At 38.3% G+C, this 21954-nt stretch overlaps 1 protein-coding gene across 3 annotated transcripts in view; it reads right to left on the reverse strand.

The window, feature by feature from the left end:
* Nucleotides 1-3775: 3775 nt before the first annotated feature.
* The window catches only part of LOC133638716 (phosphatidylinositol 4-phosphate 5-kinase type-1 beta-like), a 46051-nt gene continuing 27872 nt past the window's right edge, over nt 3776-21954 (reverse strand). For 2 of the 3 annotated variants that reach the window (XM_062031599.1, XM_062031600.1), the window contains exons 7-14: nt 20598-20894; nt 18959-19143; nt 18737-18817; nt 18388-18436; nt 17717-17801; nt 17502-17636; nt 8476-8539; nt 8290-8392 (exon numbers count right to left, since the gene is read on the reverse strand). In XM_062031599.1, coding sequence (XP_061887583.1) covers nt 8290-8392; nt 8476-8539; nt 17502-17636; nt 17717-17801; nt 18388-18436; nt 18737-18817; nt 18959-19143; nt 20598-20894 — 999 coding nt within the window. Of the gene's footprint in view, nt 6051-8289; nt 8393-8475; nt 8540-17501; nt 17637-17716; nt 17802-18387; nt 18437-18736; nt 18818-18958; nt 19144-20597; nt 20895-21954 lie in introns of those variants that run through there. The other variant, XM_062031601.1, reaches the window with a different exon arrangement.

Raw genomic sequence — 21954 nt, forward strand, 5'->3', positions numbered from 1 at the left:
CACTGAAATCCATCTAACCGTCTCAATATTGAACCAGCAACAAAGTACACCTACCAACATTACAGTGGCGACGAGGACTCAAATGGATATTCGCGTGAAGACTGTTCAAAAGGAAAGGAGGAAGTTCCGATCCCGAACATTCACAACTCGCAACGTGAGTTAATTAAGCTAAAAGCTAACCAGTTAGCAGCATACAGTGGATGCTGAGAAACTAGCAACGTAAAAACAAAAATGCTGAACTCTGCCATAGCAAGCCATGCCGCTATTCTGCCGTTTGACACGGAGATAGATCCAACTTCAGTCGGGACAAGGTGGAGTAAGTGGATCCAACGATTTGACAACTTTCTAGTTGCAATGAACATTGTGAATGATGGAAGAAAAAGGGCTTTGCTTCTGCACTTAGCTGGGGAACGTGTGCATGACATATATGACACGCTTGCGGGCGAAGATGATGATTTTGAAACAACAAAAACGAAACTTGATGGATACTTCACCTCTAAGAAAAACACTCAATATCTTGTGTACAAGTTTAGGAAAGCCACACAACTGGACACATATCACACGAGGTTACGCATGCTATCCAAAGACTGTGAATTTATCGATATGGACAGTGAAATAAAAGCACAGCTCATTCAGAGCTGCACTTCTTCGAGAATCCGCAGGAGGGCGCTCAGAGACCGTGAAATGACGCTGGAAGTGCTGCTGAATTTTGGGAGAACGTTAGAAATATCAGAACAGCAAGCAGAGAGCATAGAACAAGGTGCATCCACTGCTGTTAACGCACTTGAACACAAGTATAAACCACAAGTGAGTGATCAGAGGGGAAATAAAAATTATAACAAAGACACTGAATGCAGAAACTGTGGGTGGAGATATCCTCACAGAGGAGACTGTCCAGCAAAAGGCAAGGACTGCAATGCATGTGGAAAACCAGGCCTGGCCCTAACCAATCTGGCGCCCTAGGCAAGATTTTAGGTGGCGCCTCCCCCCACATCGGCAGTGAAGTGTATATACTCACAAGAAACCGAATAGCTTTGTCTTTGACCTATTTTTTTACTTAAAGAAAGCAAATTAACATATTATATGAGAATGTTATGTTATGATTATCTTTAACCGAATCACAGCAGTGCTCAAATTAAAAAACAGCATTCCCTCTCATGTGATATTGCTTAATTAACATTAATGATGTGCACTTTAACAACTAGGCTTACAACTATACCTAATATATAAAGGGGTGGAAAAGTGACCATTACCTGCAGGGCAAACATTAGCTAACCAGAAGGCAATAACAATGTAAACAACAAACACCTGCTTAAAAGATCTAATACAAATGTCCCTGAGGAATGTAAGGTGGGAGTACTGTAATTACCTAACGTTACATTATGATTTTCCATAACAATTTAGCCCCCTCCACAATATTAACCCGACGTTAAAATAGAACTAGCTATTTATTGATTAGCAATTGCCGAATCATGTAACATTAGCTTAATGCTAAAAAGCCAGGTTACTATCACATTCTGTAACAGACAAATAATTTAATGTAGGCTAACGTTACCTACCTGCTACCTCTGTCTTTTTCTCGTTTCTCCTCTTCTTTTCTATTTTTTCTTTCCTGGGCACCTGACAGTTTTGGCCGTTTTGACATCTTGTGTTGATTTTTTGATGTGGTAAGAGTCATGATACGGGAAGGGAGGGGGCGCACCGTGCGGGGGAATGGGGGGACGGGGGGGGGGGGGGGTATAATGTTGTAACAAATAATATTTCTATTAAATAGGCTTAATTTGCATTTTAATTTTTTAATTTTAATTTTTTTATTTTTATTTTAAACAACATAAAAAAAGACAAAAGATACACTTACCATTTGCATTTTAATTAACGTGGGATTATTTTTTGTATTTAGAAATAATAGTACCAACTTGTTTTTTTTTCTTTTTTCTCCAACATTTATGGCACTGACGTGGTGCCCCTTGATGGACGGCGCCCTTAGCATTTGCCTATACGGCCTATGCCACGGGCCGGCCCTGTGGAAAACCAAACCATTTTGCAAAGGCATGCCGCTCAATTCAAGAGAATATCAGCTCAAGACAGAAATATACGTCATGATCACAATAGATACACCACATTTGGACAACAGGAAAACACAAGACTTGTAAATCGAGTGACTGCATCAGACTGTGGTACATGCAGGGATTCATCAAGCAGTGATGATCAGTATGTATTTTCAGTAAAAGGTGAAGCCTGCCCCAAACACCCCAGAACACACATACTGCTCAATGATGTGCAAGTTGAAGTGTTGATTGACTCTGGAGCAGCAGTTAACATTATTAGTGAAAACATATACAATATGCTCAAGCCACAGCCAGAAATGAGTGCTGCCAAAATCAAGATTTTTTTATATGGGTCCAAACATGCTTTGCCTATTATTGGTGTTTTTGAGTGTTGTGTGAAAGTAAAGGGCAGAAACATGCAAACAACCTTTTATGTGCTGAAGGGCAGTGGACACTCTCTTTTGAGCTATGACATTATTTAGAATGCATTAATAAAATACATCCGTCGTCATGTCTTTTATAATGATTGTGAACAATAGGCAAAATTCAAAATAAAAAGCGCAGTTCCCCTCTAAGTGAACAGTTATGGTGTATTTTAATTTGAAGGTTTGCGGCTTCCCCATGTATGTGAGCTGAACAGGAAGTGATGTTTTATGTAAATTTGTTCTCTGACTTCAATAAAGAAGTTGATGGTTATTGTCCTTCCATGCAGGTTGACACCCAGCTGACTCAACGAGTAACACCGAATCACTTTTGAAGTGGTTGTATTGGAGCTATGCTTCGTAGACAGTCGAAAAAGCAACTATGTGGAGTAAAATTCAGGTGGTTACCGGCGACACCCATCTGATGCTGATACAAATATTCATAATGTGTCTGGCAAAATGTAAAAAATAGTGTATTTCAAATGTTGCTGCTCTTGGGGAATCATTGTCAAACAATATAGAATCACAGGGCGAAACAAAATGTGAAGTGAATTATATTTATATAGTGCTTTTCTCTAGTGACTCAAAGCACTTTACATAGTGAAACCCAATATCTAAGTTACATTTAAACCAGTGTGGGTGGCACTGGGAGCAGGTGGGTAAAGTGTCTGGCCCAAGGACACAACGGCAGTGACTAGGATGGCGGAAGCGGGAATCGAACCTAGAACCCTCAAGTTTCTGGCACGGTCACTCTACCAACCGAGCTATGCCGCCCCATGTGGTGTTATTTTGCACTGAATGTGTTGTTTTTTTTATATTCAACTCTGTATATAGTGTCTCCAAATAGTCTTCAATAAAGGGATACAAACACTTGCTGTTTTATAATGCTGAGTGACTCATTCTAAATACCAGTCATTTTTTCTTTTAAACAAGACTGAATGACTGAGCACAGCAGTGTGGATCTCAATGACTTACGTTACTTTACCTGGTGTTCCTGTTAATGTTATACATTGTCTCTAATAACAAAAGGATCAAAAGCATATATATTTTGATTGGAGAATCGATATTGGAGCATAAAGCTCTGGTATCGATGTTTCAGAATCTGCTGAGTAGCTTTTGCAGACACGTGTTGGCAAGGTGTGGCAGGTGGAACAAAAAGAACAAAAGAAAGAAATATGCCTCATGTGTGTCTTTTGGCGCCGCAAAGGATTCAGGTAAGAAGAGTTTGACAATAACAGGAAACAGCAGAGGGCAGGACAACAAAAATCAAAGACAATATATCAATAATCTTTTATTAGACATAAAACATTATTATATGAAAATTACACAGACCTCTAAACGAAAGCAGAACATTTGATTGTGAAACAGAGACTTTAAAGGCCTACTGAAACCCACTACTACCGACCACACAGTCTGATAGTTTATACATCAATGATGAAATCTTAACATTGCAACACATGCCAATACGGCCGCGTTAACTTATAAAGTGCAATTTTAATTTCCCGGCAAACTTCCGGCTGAAAACGTTTCGATATGATGACGTTTGCGCGTGACGTCAACAGTGGAAGCTGAAGTATTCGGAGCCCATTGAATCCAATACAAAAAGCTCTGTTTTCATTTCAAAATTCCACAGTATTCTGGACATCTGTGTTGGTGAATCTTTTGCAATTTGTTTAATGAACAATGGAGACTGCAAAAAAGAAAGCTGTAGGTGCGATCGGTCTATTAGCGGCGGACTACAGCAACACAACCAGGAGCACTTTGAGGATAGCAGACGCGCTAGCCGAACGACCTCACCTTGACTTCCTCCGTCTCCGGGCCGCCAACCGCATCTGTGATCGGGTGAAGTCCTTCGTCGTACCGTCGATCGCTGGAACGCAGGTGAGCACGGGTCGTGATGAGCAGATGAGAGCTGGCATAGGTGCAGAGCTAATGTTTTTAGCATAGCTCTGTCGAGGTTCCGTAGCTAAGTTAGCTTCAATGGCGTCGTTAGCAACATCATTATTAAGCTTAGCCAAGCTGGAAAGCATTAACCGTTTATTTACATGTCCAGAGTTTGGTAGTATTGTTGATCTTCTGTCTATCCTTCCAGTCGGGGACTTATTTGTTTTGTTTCTATATGCAGTAAAGCCCGATGCTATCACGTTAGCTCAGTAGCTAAAGAGCTTCATCGATGTATTGTCGTGGAGATAAAAGTCACTGTGAATGTCCATTTCGCGTTCTCGACTCTCATTTTCAAGAGGATATAGTATCCGAGGTGGTTTAAAATACAAATCCGTGATCCACAATAGAAAAAGTAGAGAGTGTGGAATCCAATGAACCCTTGTACCGAAGTTACGGTCAGAGCGAAAAAATATACGTTCTGCACTGCACGCTAGTCCTTCACTTTCACGTTCCTCATCCACGAATCTTTCATCCTAGCTCAAATTAATGGGGTAATCGTCGCTTTCTCGGTCCGAATCTCTACAATAGGAAAATATGAGCAGTCATTCCTCCGGTGTCGTCACGCTACTTCCGGTAGGGGCAAAGCTTTTTTTTTTATCAGAGACCAAAAGTTGCGAACTTTATCGTTGTTGTTCTATACTAAATCATTTCAGCAAAAATATGGCAATATCGCGAAATGATCAAGTATGACATATAGAATGGATCTGCTATCCCCGTTTAAATAAAAAAAAATCATTTCAGTAGGCCTTTAACTAAAGAAGAAAAACCTCACTTTTAAAGCCATTTCTAACACATTAACATACAGATTGATTTATTTCAGAAATGATGCAGGATATATATATATCTAAATCTTTGATTTAGCAACAACTCCAAGGCAAGAAAATAAATTAAATACTGACAAAACATATGCACAGTGATCCAGCCACTGACAGAATATTGATCAGAAAATATAGGTTTTCTTAAACTATTATCAACGTGTGCAGGAAACTGAAAAGCTTTGTTATTGTATTGTATTGTATTGTAATGTAACATGTTGTTATTGTTTTGTAATGCCCATCCATCCATTTTTTACCACTTTCGGCGTCACAGGGGGTGCTGGAGCCTATCTCAGCTGCATTCGGGCAGAAGGCGGGGTACACCCTGGACAAGTTGCCACCTCATCGCAGGGCAACACAGATAGACTCACATTCACACACTAGGGTCAATTTAGTGTTGCCAATCAACCTATCCCCAGGTGCATGTCTTTGGAGGTGGGAAGAAGTACCCGGAGGGAACCCACACAGTCACGGCGGAGAACATGCAAACACCCCACAGAAAGATCCCGAGCCTGGGGATTGAACCCAGGACCTTTGTATTGTGAAGCACATGCACTAACTCCTGTGCTGTGCCGCCCTGTTTTGTAATGTGTTGTGTTGTAATGTGTTGTGTTACACCCAACGTGTATGTGCATTTGAGTTTAGTGTAGTACAAGACACTGCAAGTCTCTAATGATTTCAAGTAGAGTCAGCATCTCGAGTATTTTCTCTACTCCGTTTTGTCACACAGTATCGTGTGTTAATGTGTGCAAGAGTGGGAGGTCACAGGTCTTTGAAAGGAATGTCTTCCAGGAACACGTCCGGCATCTTCCGTCAGCTCACTACAAAACCCCACCAAATGTCAATAAAGGAAGCAAAATATATTTAAAAAAGTTTTTACCACAATGCATCCTTGATTTGATTGTGATTTGAATTTTAAATATATATATATATATATATATATATATATATATATATATATATATATATATATATATATATATATATATATATATATATATGTGTGTGTGTGTATATTTATATGTGTATATATATGTATGTATGTTTGTATATGTATATACGTGTATATATGTATGCATATGTATATGTGTGTATATATGTATAAATGTATCTGTATATATATTAGGGGTGGGGGAAAAAATCGATTCGAATTCGAATCGCGATTCTGACATTGTGAGATTCAGAATCGATTCTCATTTTTAAAAAATCGATTTTTTTTTTTAATTAATTTTTTTATTTATTTATTTATTTATTTTTATTAATCAATCCAACAAAACAATACACAGCAGTACCATAACAATGCAATCCCTCATTGACATTATCATTAGACATTAAAATAAAAAAGAACAATAGTGTCACAGTGGCTTACACTTGCATCGCATCTCATAAGCTTGACAACACACTGTGTCCAATATTTTCACAAAGATAAAATAAGTCATATTGTTGGTTCATTTAATAGTTAAAACAAATGTACATCATTGCAAACAGTTGATAAAACATTGTCCTTTACAATTATAAAAGCTTTTTACAAAAATCTACTACTCTGCTTGCATGTCAGCAGACTGGGGTAGATCCTGCTGAAATCTATGTATTGAATGAATAGAGAATCCTTTTGAATCTTGGCAAAAATCTTACCCACACGATTATCAAATGTAATAGGAAAATTAATTCATACTGACCAAACTGGCTTCATGGAAGGTCGACAATCGTCAGACAATACAAGGAAATTGTTTAATGTTATTTACTATGCTAGAAGTCTCCCTTATCCCACAGCAGTATGTACTGTTGATGCGGAGAAGGCATTCCACCGCATAAACTGGTCATTTATGTTTTGCACATTACGTAAATTTGGATTTGGAGATAATTTTATACAATGGATTAAGATGCTTTATACAAGGCCCATGGCATCAGTCAAAACCAATAATCATATTTCAGAACCTTTTTTGTTAAAAAGAGGAGTAAAACAGGGATGTCCTGCATCTGGATTATTATTTAATTTGGTTATTGAACCCTTAGCTGCAAAAATAAGAAGTGAAAATAATATTCATGGTATAAATATTGGCTCTCAGTATAATAAGCTATCGATGTATTGTGACGACATAATTTTTTTACCTGTCACATGTTAACTCCTGTCTTCTTTATATCAATAATGTCATCACTGAATATGGCTGTTTATCAGGGTACAAAGTTAATTGGGACAAATGTGACATATTACCACTTAATAAACACTGCAAGAAATTACAAGTTCAGAATTTCAAAATTAAATTGTATTGCATTATTATGGTATTGTTGTGTATTGTTTTCAAAAAAACAAAAAAAACCCCCCAAAAAAACAAAAACGTTTTTGAATCGAGAATCGTTTTGAATTGAAAAAAAAAAAAATCGATTTTGAATCGAATCGTGACCCCTAGAATCGATTTTGAATCGAATCGTGGGACACCCAAAGATTCCCAGCCCTAATATATATATATATATATATATATATTATACAGTACAGGCCAAAGGTTTGGACACACCTTCACATTTCAATGCGTATTCTTAATTTTCAAGACTATTTACCTTGTAGATTGTCACTGAAGGCATCAAAACTATGACACATGTGAAGTGAAAACCATTTTCAGGTGACTACCTCTTGAAGCTCATCGAGAGAATGCCAAAAGTGTGCGAAAAAGTAATCAGAGCAAAGGGTGGCTGTTTTGAAGAAACTACAATATAAAACATGTTTTCAGTTATTTCACCTTTTTTTTGTTAAGTACATAACTCCACATGTGTTCATTCCTAGTTTTGATGCCTTCAGTGACTATCTGCAATGTAAATAGTCATGAAAATAAGAAAAAACACATTGAATGAGAAGGTGTGTCCAAACTTTTGGCTTGTACTATATATATATATATATATATATATATATATATATATATATATATATATAGAGAGAGAGAGAGAGTTAAACCCCCCTTTTGGCCCTCGTGTGTAATAAAGACATGTCTTATAGTTCCTGTGTGTAATAAACAGGTGTCTTTTAGTTCATGTGTGTAATAAAGACGTGTATATTGTTGATTTTCATACCAAATGGACATCAATATCTGTGTCTGACAGGCTTCTGGCGACAGCTGACAAAGCATCATCAAGTGCGATCGTTGAACAAGAAGCTCGTCTTTCTTCACTGCAGCAATAAAAATAAATGTTTTAATGTAATTTAATCAAGTCCTTATGCTGGAAAAGATGAGCATATCCTATAACAAACACCTGTTTTCAAGGTGTTCTTCTTCAGTAGACATGGAGGAGGGAGCTTGTTCGCAGGAAACGGAACCTGAAAGTAAATCAAAGCTGTGAATGAAGTCAAATAAGTAAGAAATGATTGAGGTCACGTGGTCAGTTAGTCTGATGCTACACCGAACAAAAATATAAACGCAACACTTTGGTTTTTGCTCCCATTTTTCACGAGTTGAACTCAAAGATCTAAAACTTTTGCGATATACACAAAAGACCTATTCCTCTCGAATATTGTTCACAAATCTGTCTAAATTTGTGTTTGTGAGCATTTCTTCTTTGCCCAGATAATCCATCTCACTTCAAAGGTGTGGCATATCAAGATGCTGATTAAACAGCATGATTATTGCACAGGTGCAGAGGTGGGTAGAGTAGCCAGAAATTGTACTCAAGTAAGAGTACTGTTACTTTAGAGATGTATTACTCAAGTAAAAGCAAGGAGTAGTCACCCAAATATTTACTTGAGTAAAAGTAAAAAGTATGTTGTGAAAAAAATACTCAAGTACTGGGTAACTGAAGAGTAACCTGCTCGTTTAATGACGGCAACAAATAATCCACAAAAACATAAAAATAGCAATGAGCAAATTCAGAGCCAGGAATATCTCTTAAAGGCCTACTGAAATGATTTTTTTTATCTAAACGGGGACAGCAGATCCATTCTATGTGTCATACTTGATCATTTTGCGATATTGCCATATTTTTGCTGAAAGGATTTAGTATAGAACAACGACGATAAAGTTCGCAACTTTTGGTCTCTGATAAAAAAAAGCCTTGCCCCTACCGGAAGTAGCGTGACGTAGTCAGTTGTTCGCCTCCTCATATTTTCCTATTGTTTTCAACGCAGCTAGAGCGATTCGGACCGAGAAAGCGACGATTACCCCATTAATTTGAGCGAGGATGAAAGATTCGTGGATGAGGAACGTTAGAGTGACGGACTAGAATGCAGTGCAAGACATATCTTTTTTCGGTCTGACCGTAACTTAGGTACAAGGGCTCATTGGATTCTACACTCTCTCCTTTTTCTATTGTGGATCACGGATTTGTATTTTAAAACACCTCAAATACTATATCCTCTTGAAAATGAGAGTCGAGAACGCGAAATGGACATTCACAGTGACTTTTATCTCCACGACAATACATTGGCGAAGCTTTTTAGCTACTGAGCTAAAGTGATAGCATCTGGCTCAAATGCAGATAGAAACAAAATAAATAAATCCCTGACTGGAAGGATAGACAGAAGATCAACAATACTATTAAACCATGTACATGTAACTACACGGTTAATAATTCTCAGGCTGGCAAAGCTTAACAATGCTGTTGCTAACGACGCTGAAGCTAACATAGCAACTTAGCAACCGGACCTCACAGAGCTATGATAAAAACATTAGCGCTCCACCTACGCCAGCCAGCCCTCATCTGCTCATCAACACCCGTGCTCACCTGCGTTCCAGCGATCGACGGCGCGACGAAAGACTTCACCCGATCACAGATTGATTGATTGATTGAGACTTTTATTAGTAGGTTGCACAGTGAAGTACATATTCCGTACAATTGACCACTAAAGGGTAACACCCGAATAAGTTTTTGAACTTGTTTAAGTCGGGGTCCACTTAAATTGATTCATGATACAGATATATACTATCATATATACTATCATCATAATACAGTCATCACACAAGATAATCACATTGAATTATTTACATTATTTACAATCAGGAGTGTGGAAGGGGGGGGGGGGGTATGGACATCAAGTAGTGGACATAGAGAGAGAGAGAGAGAGAGAGAGAGAGAGATCAGAAGGCATAAGAAAAAGAAAAAGTATCTGCATTTGATTGTTTACATTTGATTATTAGCAATCCGGGGAGGGTGTTAGTTTAGGGTTGTAGCTGCCTGGAGGTGAACTTTTATTGCGGTTTTGAAGGAGGATAGAGATGCCCTTTCTTTTATACCTGTTGGGAGCGCATTCCACATTGATGTGGCATAGAAAGAGAATGAGTTAAGACCTTTGTTAGTTCGGAATCTGGGTTTAACGTGGTTAGTGGAGCACCCCCTGGTGTTGTGGTTATGGCGGTCATTTACGTTAAGGAAGTAGTTTGACATGTACTTTGGTATCAGGGAGGTGTAGCGGATTTTATAGACTAGGCTCAGTGCAAGATGCGGTTGGCGGCTAGCGTCGGCTAGCGCGTCTGCTATCCAAGTAAGTCCTCCTTGTTGTGTTGCTACAGCCAGCCGCTAATACACTGATCCCACCTACAACTTTCTTCTTTGCAGTCTCCATTGTTCATTAAACAAATTGCAAAAGATTCACCAACACAGATGTCCAGAATACTGTGGAATTATGAGATGAAAACAGAGCTATTTTGTATTGTTTTCAATGGGGTACCGATACTTCTGTTTCCCTGGCTACGTCACGCGCATACGTCATCATCCAAAGGCGTTTTCAACCGGAAGTTTAGCGGGAAATTTAAAATTGCACTTTATAAGTTAACCCGGCCGTATTGGCATGTGTTGCAATGTTAAGATTTCATCATTGATATATAAACTATCAGACTGCGTGGTCGGTAGTAGTGGGTTTCAGTAGGCCTTTAAGCAACTAAAACAATAATATATATTAGATAATAATACATGAACATTAAAAAATTAAGGCAAATAGAGCCACAATAACTTAACAGCACCATAGGCTCAGTAGGCAGAGATTACAAAGGAAAATAACAAGTTAGCCTTTACGCAAACCATAAACTCTGATAGGTGTGGACTGCACCTGGGAACACACTGTGCACTTCTGACTGGTGTTTCTATGCATGCGTGTGTGTGTGTGCGACTGTGCGTGTGTGTGTGTGTGAGTGTGTCTATGAGGCTGCAGTGCGTTAATAAATGTCCCCACACGATGTACATTTGACAGTGATTCATAGCAGGGAAGCTAACATCAGCCTACGGTGACAGCCAAAATATCTACTAACGTTACTTAGTAGATATAACATGTGCTTCCTCAAATTTGACGTTGAGTTCATGTAAGCTTAAAAGCTTGTTAATCATGTGACCGCCTGGCTCTGTTTGATTGGTGAAACGGAGTCAAACGTCACCAGTGACTGTATTTGATTGGTGAAACGCAGGCATGCGATAGATCCTACTTTGAAGGTCTGTCTGACAAACCAAAACAAACAAAGCGTGCATTAACAGATCGATAAAAATCAGTAGCGAGTAGCGAGCTGAACGTAGATAAATGGAGCGGAGTAAAAGTTGCGTTTCTTCTCTATAAATATACTCAAGTAAAAGTAAAAGTATGTTGCATTAAAGGCCTACTGAAATGATTTTTTTTTATTTAAACGGGGATAGCAGATCTATTCTATGTGTCATACTTGATCATTTCGCGATATTGCCATATTTTTGCTGAAAGGATTTAGTATAGAACAACGACGATAAAGATTGCAACTTTTGGTATCTGATAAAAAAAAAGGCTTGCACCTACCGGAAGTAGCGTGACGTAGTCAGTTGAACATATACGCAAAGTTCCCTGTTGTTTACAATGATGGCCGCATGAAGTGAGAGAGATTCGGACCGAGAAAGCGACAATTTCCCCATTAATTTGAGCGAGGATGAAAGATTTGTGGATGAGTAAAGTGCAAGTGAAGGTCTAGTGGGGAGTTGAAGCTATTCAGATAGGGAAGATGCTGTGAGAGCCGGGGGTGACCTGATATTCAGCTGGGAATGACTACAACAGTAAATAAACACAAGACATATATATACTCTATTAGCCACAACACAACCAGGCTTATATTTAATATGCCACAAATTAATCCTGCATAAAAACACCTGCGTGTTTGTTATGCTAGCTCCTCTGCTAGCTCCTAGCTCCATAGAACACGCCAATACAATTCAAACACCTGATCAACACACACAATCACTCAGCCCAAAAGACCGTTTACCTAACCCAAGGTTCATAAAGCTTATATATTTTTAAAAAGTTACGTACGTGACGCGCACATACGGTCAAGTTATTGAATGTTTAGCAGCCAAGGCTGCATACTCACGGTACCTGATATTCAGCTGGGAATGACTACAACAGTAAATAAACACAAGACATATATATACTCTATTAGCCACAACACAACCAGGCTTATATTTAATATGCCACAAATTAATCCTGCATAATAACACCTGCGTGTTTGTTATGCTAGCTCCTAGCTCCTCTGCTAGCTCCTAGCTCCATAGAACACGCCAATACAATTCAAACACCTGATCAACACACACAATCACTCAGCCCAAAAGACCGTTCACCTAACCCAAGGTTCATAAAGCTTATATATTTTTAAACAGTTACGTACGTGACGCGCACGTACGGTACGGTACGTGTTATGCTAGCTCCTAGCTCCTGTGCTAGCTCCTAGCTCCATAGAACACGCCAATACAATTCAAACACATGATCAACACACACAATCACTCAGCCCAAAAGACCGTTCACCTAACCCAAGGTTCATAAAGCTTATATATTTTAAAAAAGTTACGTACATACGCAAAAAAAAGCCAAAGCTGCATACTCACAGTAGCACGTCTGCGTCTTTGTCATCCAAATCAAAGTAATCCTGGTAAGAGTCTGTGTTGTCCCAGTTCTCTACAGGCGTCTGTGTATCCAAATCAAAAGTCCTCCTGGTTAGAGTCTCTGTTATCCGAGTTCTTCCATCTTGACTGCATCTTTCGGGAATGTAAACAAAGAAGCGCCGGCTGTGTACTGTTGTGGCTGACTACGTTCGAAAAATACGTCCATTTCGCACCGACAACTTTCTTCTTTGCTTGCTTAGCTTCCTTCTCCATAATGCAATGAACATGATTGAAACAGATTCACGAACACAGATGTCCAGAATACTGTGGAATTATGAAATGAAAACAGAGCGTTTTCGTATCGACTTCAATGTGGAAGGCATACCCGTGTTCGCCGGGTTACGTCACACGCATACGTCATCCTCAGAGGCGTTTCGAACCGGAAGTTTAGCGGCAAATTTAAAATGTCACTTTATAAGTTAACCCGGCCGTATTGGCATGTGTTATAATGTTAAGATTTCATCATTGATATATAAACTATCAGACTGCGTGGTCGGTAGTAGTGGCTTTCAGTAGGCCTTTAAAACTACTCTTAGAAGTACAATGTATCCCAAAAGTTACTCAAGTAGATGTAATGGAGAAAATGTAGCGTGTTACTACCCACCTCTGCACAGGTGTGCCACAATGAAAGTTTTGCGGGAGCGTGCAGTTGGCATGCTGCCTGAAAAGGAATGTACCCCCAGAGCTGTTTCCCTGTGACTTGAATGTTGATTTGTCTAACATAATTAATCTCCAAAGGCGTGTCAGAGAATTTGGCAGCACGTCCAACCGGCCTCGTGTCAGACCACGTGTAACCACACCAGCCCAGGATAGAAATGTCTGATAATATCGGACTGCCGATATTATTGGCCGATAAATGCTTTAAAATGTAATATCGGAAATTATCGGTATCGGTTTTTAAATTATCGGAATCGGTTTCAAAAAGTAAAATTTATGACCTTTTAAAACACGGACGTAGGGAGAAGTAAAGAGTGCCAATAAACCTTAAAGGCACTGCCTTTGCGTGCCGGCCCGTTCACATAATATCTACGGCTTTTCACACACACAAGTGAATGCCATGCATACTTGGTCAACAGCCATACAGGTCACACTGAGGGTGTCCGTATAAACAACTTTAACACTGTTACAACTATGTGCCACACTGTAAACCCATACCAAACAAGAATGACAAACACATTTCGGGAGAACATCCGTACCGTAACACAACATAAACACAACAGAACAAGTACACAGAACCCCTTGCAGCACTAACTCTTCCGGGACGCTACAATATCCGATACCAAGTCGTTACAGGGTCATACATTGGTCATGTTCAAAGTCCTCATGTGTCCAGGGACATATTTCCTGAGTTTATAAACATCATATGAATTTTTTAAAAACGAAAGAAGATGTTGTGATGCCAAAAAATATTGACGTAATCATAGTAGTATTGACTAGATACGCTCCTGTACTTGGTATCATTACAGTGGACGCAGGTGTAGATCCACCAATGGCGTTTCTTTACATTGTGACGCCGGTGAGCTACGGTGTGTAGTGAAGCATGTTTAGCTATTCCTCGTCCTGCAGGGATGATACTTGTAAGAAACGTACTTTATTTGTCGCCATGTAGGCGAGGATTAGTGTCAGAATAATTGTATCTAAGTTATCACAAAACTTTGTGTTACATTGAGTTCAGCTCGCCCTGCGAGAGGACAAAAGCTGTCTTTTATTCTACCAAGCAAAAGGCTTGTAAAACTCCACTGTGTAGGATGGGGAACAACATGAGGGTGTCGGTTTATTTGATGTATTGTAATCCACAGGAAGATTTTGTCTTTACCCGAGATCTAGGCCTGACTTCCCTCCTTCCCACCTCCTTCCCACCTTTTCTTTGAACTGTTTTACGACCTTTTCTTTGAACTGTTTTGTAACCAAAGGCAGTGGCTGTTTACGACCCCCCTCCCTTAGAAACAGCTGTTGCCATGTAATCAGGAAAGTCCAAATAAAAGAGGAGGCGTACAATTTTTCATCAAAGCGTGGGACGACAATGTTGCCCCTCAATTGAGCTAAATTGAATTCTGTCTCTGTTTAATTCCTTGCTTCTCGTCTTGTTTAATAGATGTCATCAGTGTTTGAACCTGACAATTAGTGATTTAAAAGTAGCTAAAACACTGCTGACTGCAGCTGGACTTTAGCCGCTAGCTAGCTAGCCATGTCTTAAAGCACCGCTTCCTGAGGGCGTTTCAGTGTTATAGCTTCACCTTTATTATTAGTTTTTAAGCCAAAATGCGTCCGTTCTCCCTTTTCTGTCTACACACTGTGTCTGCTTGTAAGTACTCTGTGATTGTGCGCTGCCGAACATGCTCGTCTGCTTGTAAAACCAGCGATGACAAGATGTGACGACGACGGGGGCAAGAGGGGTTGGGGGACCGGAACTTTTTAGAGGCGGTATAGTACCGAATATGATTCATTAGTATCGCGGTACTATACTAATACCGGTATACCGTACAACCCTACCTTACGAGAGTGCTAGATTAACTGAGCGAGTATGTTTTATTGTGTTTATTATGTTTTTTGTTTTGTTTTAAGTTGTGAGCAACAAATTGAGTTTTGAGCTCGCTTCAGATATATCTTCCCCATTAGTTGGCATAGCAAATGTTACAGATTCCTAGCACTAGCTTTGCTTGTGAATGAATAGCCAGACAGAGCCACTTGTTTTTTCCAAAAAACATGATAGAGTGTGTAGCTAGCTAACTTGGTGAAGCAGTTTGAGCATAGCGTTGCTAGTCTGCACCATACTGAACCGGAATGAGTCGATAACGGCAGCCAAGGACGTTAAAATAATATCTTAACAGCAGACATTTACCCATGAAAATATGGAGAAGCCGCTGATGTACGAAGGAAATACCGCTGAAGTTCACTCTCCAAGATACACTACCGTTCGAAAGTTTGGGGTCACATTGAAATGTCCTTATTTTTGAAGGAAAAGCACTGTACTTTTCAATGAAGATAACTTTAAACTACCGTATTTCCTTGAATTGGCGCCGGGAATATAGTATTCGCCTGCCTAGAATTACAGCCGGGTCAAATTCGTTTCGCAAAATAATTAGCGCATGCTTGGCACTTCCGCCGGGTCAAATATGAGTCATTAAATGACTCCCGCCTCCTGGTGGTAGAGGGCGCTAGTGATCCTTCTTGCGACTACCAGTACTGCAGGAGACAGGTACTGCAGAAGAAGACAACAAGCAGCAAGCATGCAGCAATTGTTTGCTTGCACTTTTACCATGGAGGATTACATATCTAAAATAAAACCGTTTTCTAAACTGGACTTTCAATCGAAGCAGGAGGTAATAATTAAAGGAATATCTCCAGAGACTTTTAAAATTGAAGAAAGATGAGAAAGACTGCCTTTGATCAGAAGCAGCTGCACATGGACCCATTTACAAGTAAAGGTAAGATCATAATAACGTTTTTTTTTATTAAATGTGCTTTTCATGATAAGGTATGCGCCGGAGTGAGAAGAGGTTTTAAAATAATTAGAGCATGCTTGCTCATTCCGCATGGTTTTGGTAACCGCAGGAGTGAGAAGAGGTTTTAAATTAATTAGCGCCCCTGCGGCTATTCAAGGAAATACGGTAGTCTTAACTTTAAAGAAATACACTCCATACATTGCTAATGTGGTAAATGACTATTCTAGCTGCAAATGTCTGGTTTTTGGTGCAATATCTACATAGGTGTATAGAGGCCCATTTCCAGCAACTATCACTCCAGTGTTCTAATGGTACAATGTGTTTGCTCATTGGCTCAGAAGGCTAATTGATGATTAGAAAACCCTTGTGCAATCATGTTCACACATCTGAAAACAGTTTAGCTCGTTACAGAAGCTACAAAACTGACCTTCCTTTGAGTAGATTGAGTTTCTGGAGCATCACATTTGTGGGGTCAATTAAACGCTCAAAATGGCCAGAAAAAGAGAACTTTCATCTGAAACTCGACAGTCTATTCTTGTTCTTAGAAATGAAGGCTATTCCACAAAATTGTTTGGGTGACCCCAAACTTTTGAACGGCAGTGTACATATTGTACATTATTATTACATGACTTTATAAAACTACTGTACTTGTTTGTACATACTATTGCAATGTTTTTCATACAAAATGTACTATCTAAGAGTTTGTTTTTCTTTTTAAAAGACATGTTACATGTTAAAGTTGTGAGGTTTTGGGGGCTGAAGCATCGACTTAATAGATTTGATGTCATTTCAATGATAAACAATGATTTTATATATGGCTATTTTGGGTTACAAAACAATTAGACTTGTATGTCCAGACACCACTGTAGATAACAAATAACAATTACATTTAAATTTTTACAATAAGCGTACGAATAATAAAAGCAAATGTCATTGTTAGTTTATGCAAATAATTACCAATGATGTTGTCCATGCTTTGAGCTTTCTTCTCTTCTTTCTGTTGCACATTGTGAGGCGAGAGTAACTCCTGAGAGGCTGAGCGAGCAGTAACAAAATAATTCTTCTTCCTCCTCGAAGACGTTCCTCTCAATGCTGGTAAACAAAACTCACTCCATTAACAACGTAAATGTTAGAATGTTTTTAGTCATTTCAAAGAAAGCAAAATGACTTACTTTGCATGCGTTTGAATACCACCGTCCCCATGAACTTCAGAAACCTGTCGGCATAAAAACTGGGCCTGTGAACCGAAACCGTGTCCTGAAAATCAAAACAGACTTGTCAAATATACACACACAAAACACAAAATAAAAAATAAACAAAACACACAGAATAAACAAAATACACATAACACAAAAAACATAAAATACATGTTATTTTATATGTTATACAGCTGCTCAGTGGCCTTGTGGTTAGAGTGTCCGCCCTGAGCCTTGAAGGTTGTGACTTCAAACCCCGGCCGAGTCATACCAAAGACTATAAAAATGGGACCCGTTGGAATTGGGAGTTAAATCACCAAATGATTCCTGAGCGCGGCCACCGCTGCTACTCACTGCTCCCCTCACCTCCCAGGGGGTGAACATGGGGATGGGTCAAATGCAGAGGATAATTTCACCACCCCTAGTGTGTGTGTGACAATCGTTGGGACTTAAACTTTTATACACGCAATAAAAATGTTACAATAAACACACACAATACACAAACTACAGAAAACACACACAACAAACAAAATATACATTTTACGCAAAATACACAAACTCCACAAAACAACAGAAAATACAGAAAACAAAAAATACACAAAACACATTGAAAATACAATACAAAATACAAATGTAATGTTTCTTACCCCATCATGTAGAAGGGCTTTCCAGGAATGTTCCACCTTCTTAATAAACCTGACAATAAACATATGATTATCTCACCATTTACACACAAAAATCAAAAATATACTGCCAAAGTATGTTATTATAAAATATTGATATATTCTACAGTATTAAAATTATATATATATGCAGTATATATATATATATATATATATATATATATATATATATATAGTACAGTATTAAAATATACAAGGGCACCGATGCATGCTACAGTGTTAAAAATGTACTGGAGTACTGATATAAAGTACACTACAATAGTGCAGTAGTGTATTGATGTATACTATAGTATGTAACTTTTAACTTGTCAACCTGTAGGACTGAAGGATGTCAATTATTCCCAGAAAGATGAGGAGTTTTTCATCTCTATGTTTGGCAGGAATTCCACCCAATCTGAAAAGAAAAGTATATTCAACATAATTTGCTTATGGAATGAAGCGAAATAAGTAAATCTAAAATCTGTTTACATTTTTTTTCTCCTCCTGTAAATCATATTACCATAAGAGGAAAATTAATTTATTAAAAACCGCTCACGTGTCGTCATCTTTCACTATTGCTGGGTCTTTCACGGTCCCCTGGATGGACTCCAGGGCGGTGGAGTAGAGGACTTTTTGACCTTTCCTACTGTCGAGTCTGCTCTCCCTACTGAACACTTTCTTATCCAAAACGTGGATTCCCAGCAAAAGACTGTAGTCCATGATCTTGAAGCTCTCTAGAACCTACAAGAACAAAGACTTTGTTATTCATTAATGTGAATGTTGTGTTTGTTTCCCCACAGCGGACGATACCACAGCGTTTTGTTCAGGAGAGAACACACAGAAGCTAATACAAATAATAACAGAAGAAATGAAGATGGTTTGACAAAAACAGACTATCCTTAAAACTCAGTAAAACTGAAATAATGCTATTCGGTAACAGTAGAAGGGAAAGTCAAACACAAATACAAATAGATGGAATAGAGTAAATTAAACCAAATTTATATGTATAATGATTGATGATAAAATGAACGGGAAAACTCATATAAACAATATACAACATAAAGTGGAAAGAATGACGTCAATAATGAATAAAGCAAAACAGACCAAAAATCACTCCATATTCTCTACTGCTCACTAGTGTTAGCATATCTGAGTTATTGTGCAGAAATATGAGAAATAACTACAAAAGTACACTTCATTCATTAACTGTGTTACAAAAAAGATCAGTTAGAATAATACACAATGTTGGATATAGAGAACATACCAACCCTTTATTCATTGAGCCAAAAATACTAAATTTCCACAACATAGTGAATTTGCAAACAGCTAAAATTATGCACAAAGAAAACTACAATCTACTACCCAAGAATGTAAAACTATTATTCTCAACAAAAGAGGAGAAATATAATCTTGGGAGAAAAATGTTGAAAACATTTGTACGCACGTACAACACTTAAGACCTTCAGTATATATGTATGTGGAATTAAATTATGGAATGGATTAAGCAAAGCAATCAAACAATGTACTAATATGATCCACTTCAAGAAACTCTTCAAACCTAAAGTGTTTACAAAGTACAAAGAAAAAGAACCATGATAAACATTCTGCATTTATTTCATCCATCCATTCATTTTCTAGATAATCTTATTTATCTCACCTTGTGAAATATAACTTACTTCACTAATTACCGGTAGTTATTTTTAATGTTATTACTTATGGAGAATATTGTGTATAAATTGAGAACAGGAAGTGAACAAAAGAGTTAGTTTAAGGATGAGATTAAATACGCTCTGCTTCTTCCTACTCCTTTTCGAATATGTTGAATAGAGAAACTGGAAATAGTTTTATGTTGTATGCATGCATGTTCGAAATAAACTCAAACTCAACTCAACAGTCTGTAATTCAGAACTTTGTAATACCTTCTGGCCTGACATGAGCAGGTCCACATGAAGGCGTATTAAGTACGTACCAAAGTACAAGTACAAGCTCACACCAATCCTTCAGGCCACGTCGGGATATCACAGAACTGAACAAAGACTTCTTTGAGAACTCTCACCTAATACCAAGTCAGATGCTTCTGATCATTCGGTGGTTACGTCTACCAGGTCTTAATCCTCCATTAAGTGGCACCGGTTACGTCACACCAGTGAAATAGAATAAAGCTTAGTAAACATGAAAATATTAAAGTAACATACCCTGCAATCTCTCTGCAGAGTCTTCATTAGGGCGTTGTAGGTCTCCGCATCAAAGAACAAGCCTTCGTGTATCTCCTGGAAGTCCAAGTCTTTGAATGTGGGCGAAGACTTAATGCGTTCTTTTTGTGAGGCGCGGCGTTTGTACGACGAACCCTTCAGGTCGTACTTGTAGTGCATCTCGATGGCGCGTGGCAGCACGTTATTCATCACGACCACACGGACAGTGAAACCAGCCCACTGGATGCAGTAAAGGCCATAAAACTTTGGCAACAAAGTTCTTGGGTTCTGGTTCAGGTTCTACAGTTGACAAAGCAAACATAATTTGACATAAGACATGAATTCAGTTTGGAAGAAAAAAAATCTTGCACAATCCAAAAATTATTAGCTTTTTTTAAATAACAGCTCTGTGACATGAAAGTAATAAACACCACAAGGTCAAGAATGAACAGAGTTGGTTTGCTGAGCAACCAGCGCAGATTTATACAACAAAGCCGTCTTTTTTTGCATTATTGTTGCGCTTTGCTTGATTGTAAAAGATGTCGATCGAGGAGATGGTCCAGGAAGTAAAAGGGAGCGAAGTTCATATGTTCTTAATATTCAATGTTTTATCATTTATAGCTAATATTGTATATCACACATTCTTTATTTTCATGTAAATGTCTATTTCAGTAAAAAAAAAACCTGTAAAATTCCATTCAATTTTTTAGGTGGTCTCTCGTTTTTGCATTCTATCAGACGTTATTGTTTGAGTATTTATAGTAGTGTTCCTGGCAAAGGGGACCTAAGCAAACATACTGTACAGCATATTTTACATTTTAAAAACAACACTTAATTAGGGGGTGGACAGAGCCACCACAGTATTGATACCAAGCGGAGGAGTATCAGTATCAGATTGATACTAGTAATCTCTTCTATGTGCTATGCTGTGCCATTCCCAAAAGTCAAAATGATCAGTATCACTATTTCTGTCCGACAATGCAATTATTAAAATGTTTTATCTCTAACAATTAATATTAATGTATTATTTAAATAATATATATATATATATATATATATATATATATATATATACTACCGTTAAAAAGTTTGGGGTCACATTGAAATGTCCTTATTTTTGAAGGAAAAGCACTGTACTTTTCAATGAAGATAACTTTAAACTAGTCTTAACTTTAAAGAAATACACTCCATACATTGCTAATGTGGTAAATGACTATTCTAGCTGCAAATGTCTGGTTTTTGGTGCAATATCTACATAGGTGTATAGAGGCCCATTTCCAGCAACTATCACTCCAGTGTTCTAATGGTACAATGTGTTTGCTCATTGGCTCAGAAGGCTAATTGATGATTAGAAAACCCT

This window comes from Entelurus aequoreus, linkage group LG21, assembly GCF_033978785.1.
Source record: "Entelurus aequoreus isolate RoL-2023_Sb linkage group LG21, RoL_Eaeq_v1.1, whole genome shotgun sequence".
Lineage (NCBI taxonomy): Eukaryota > Metazoa > Chordata > Actinopteri > Syngnathiformes > Syngnathidae > Entelurus > Entelurus aequoreus.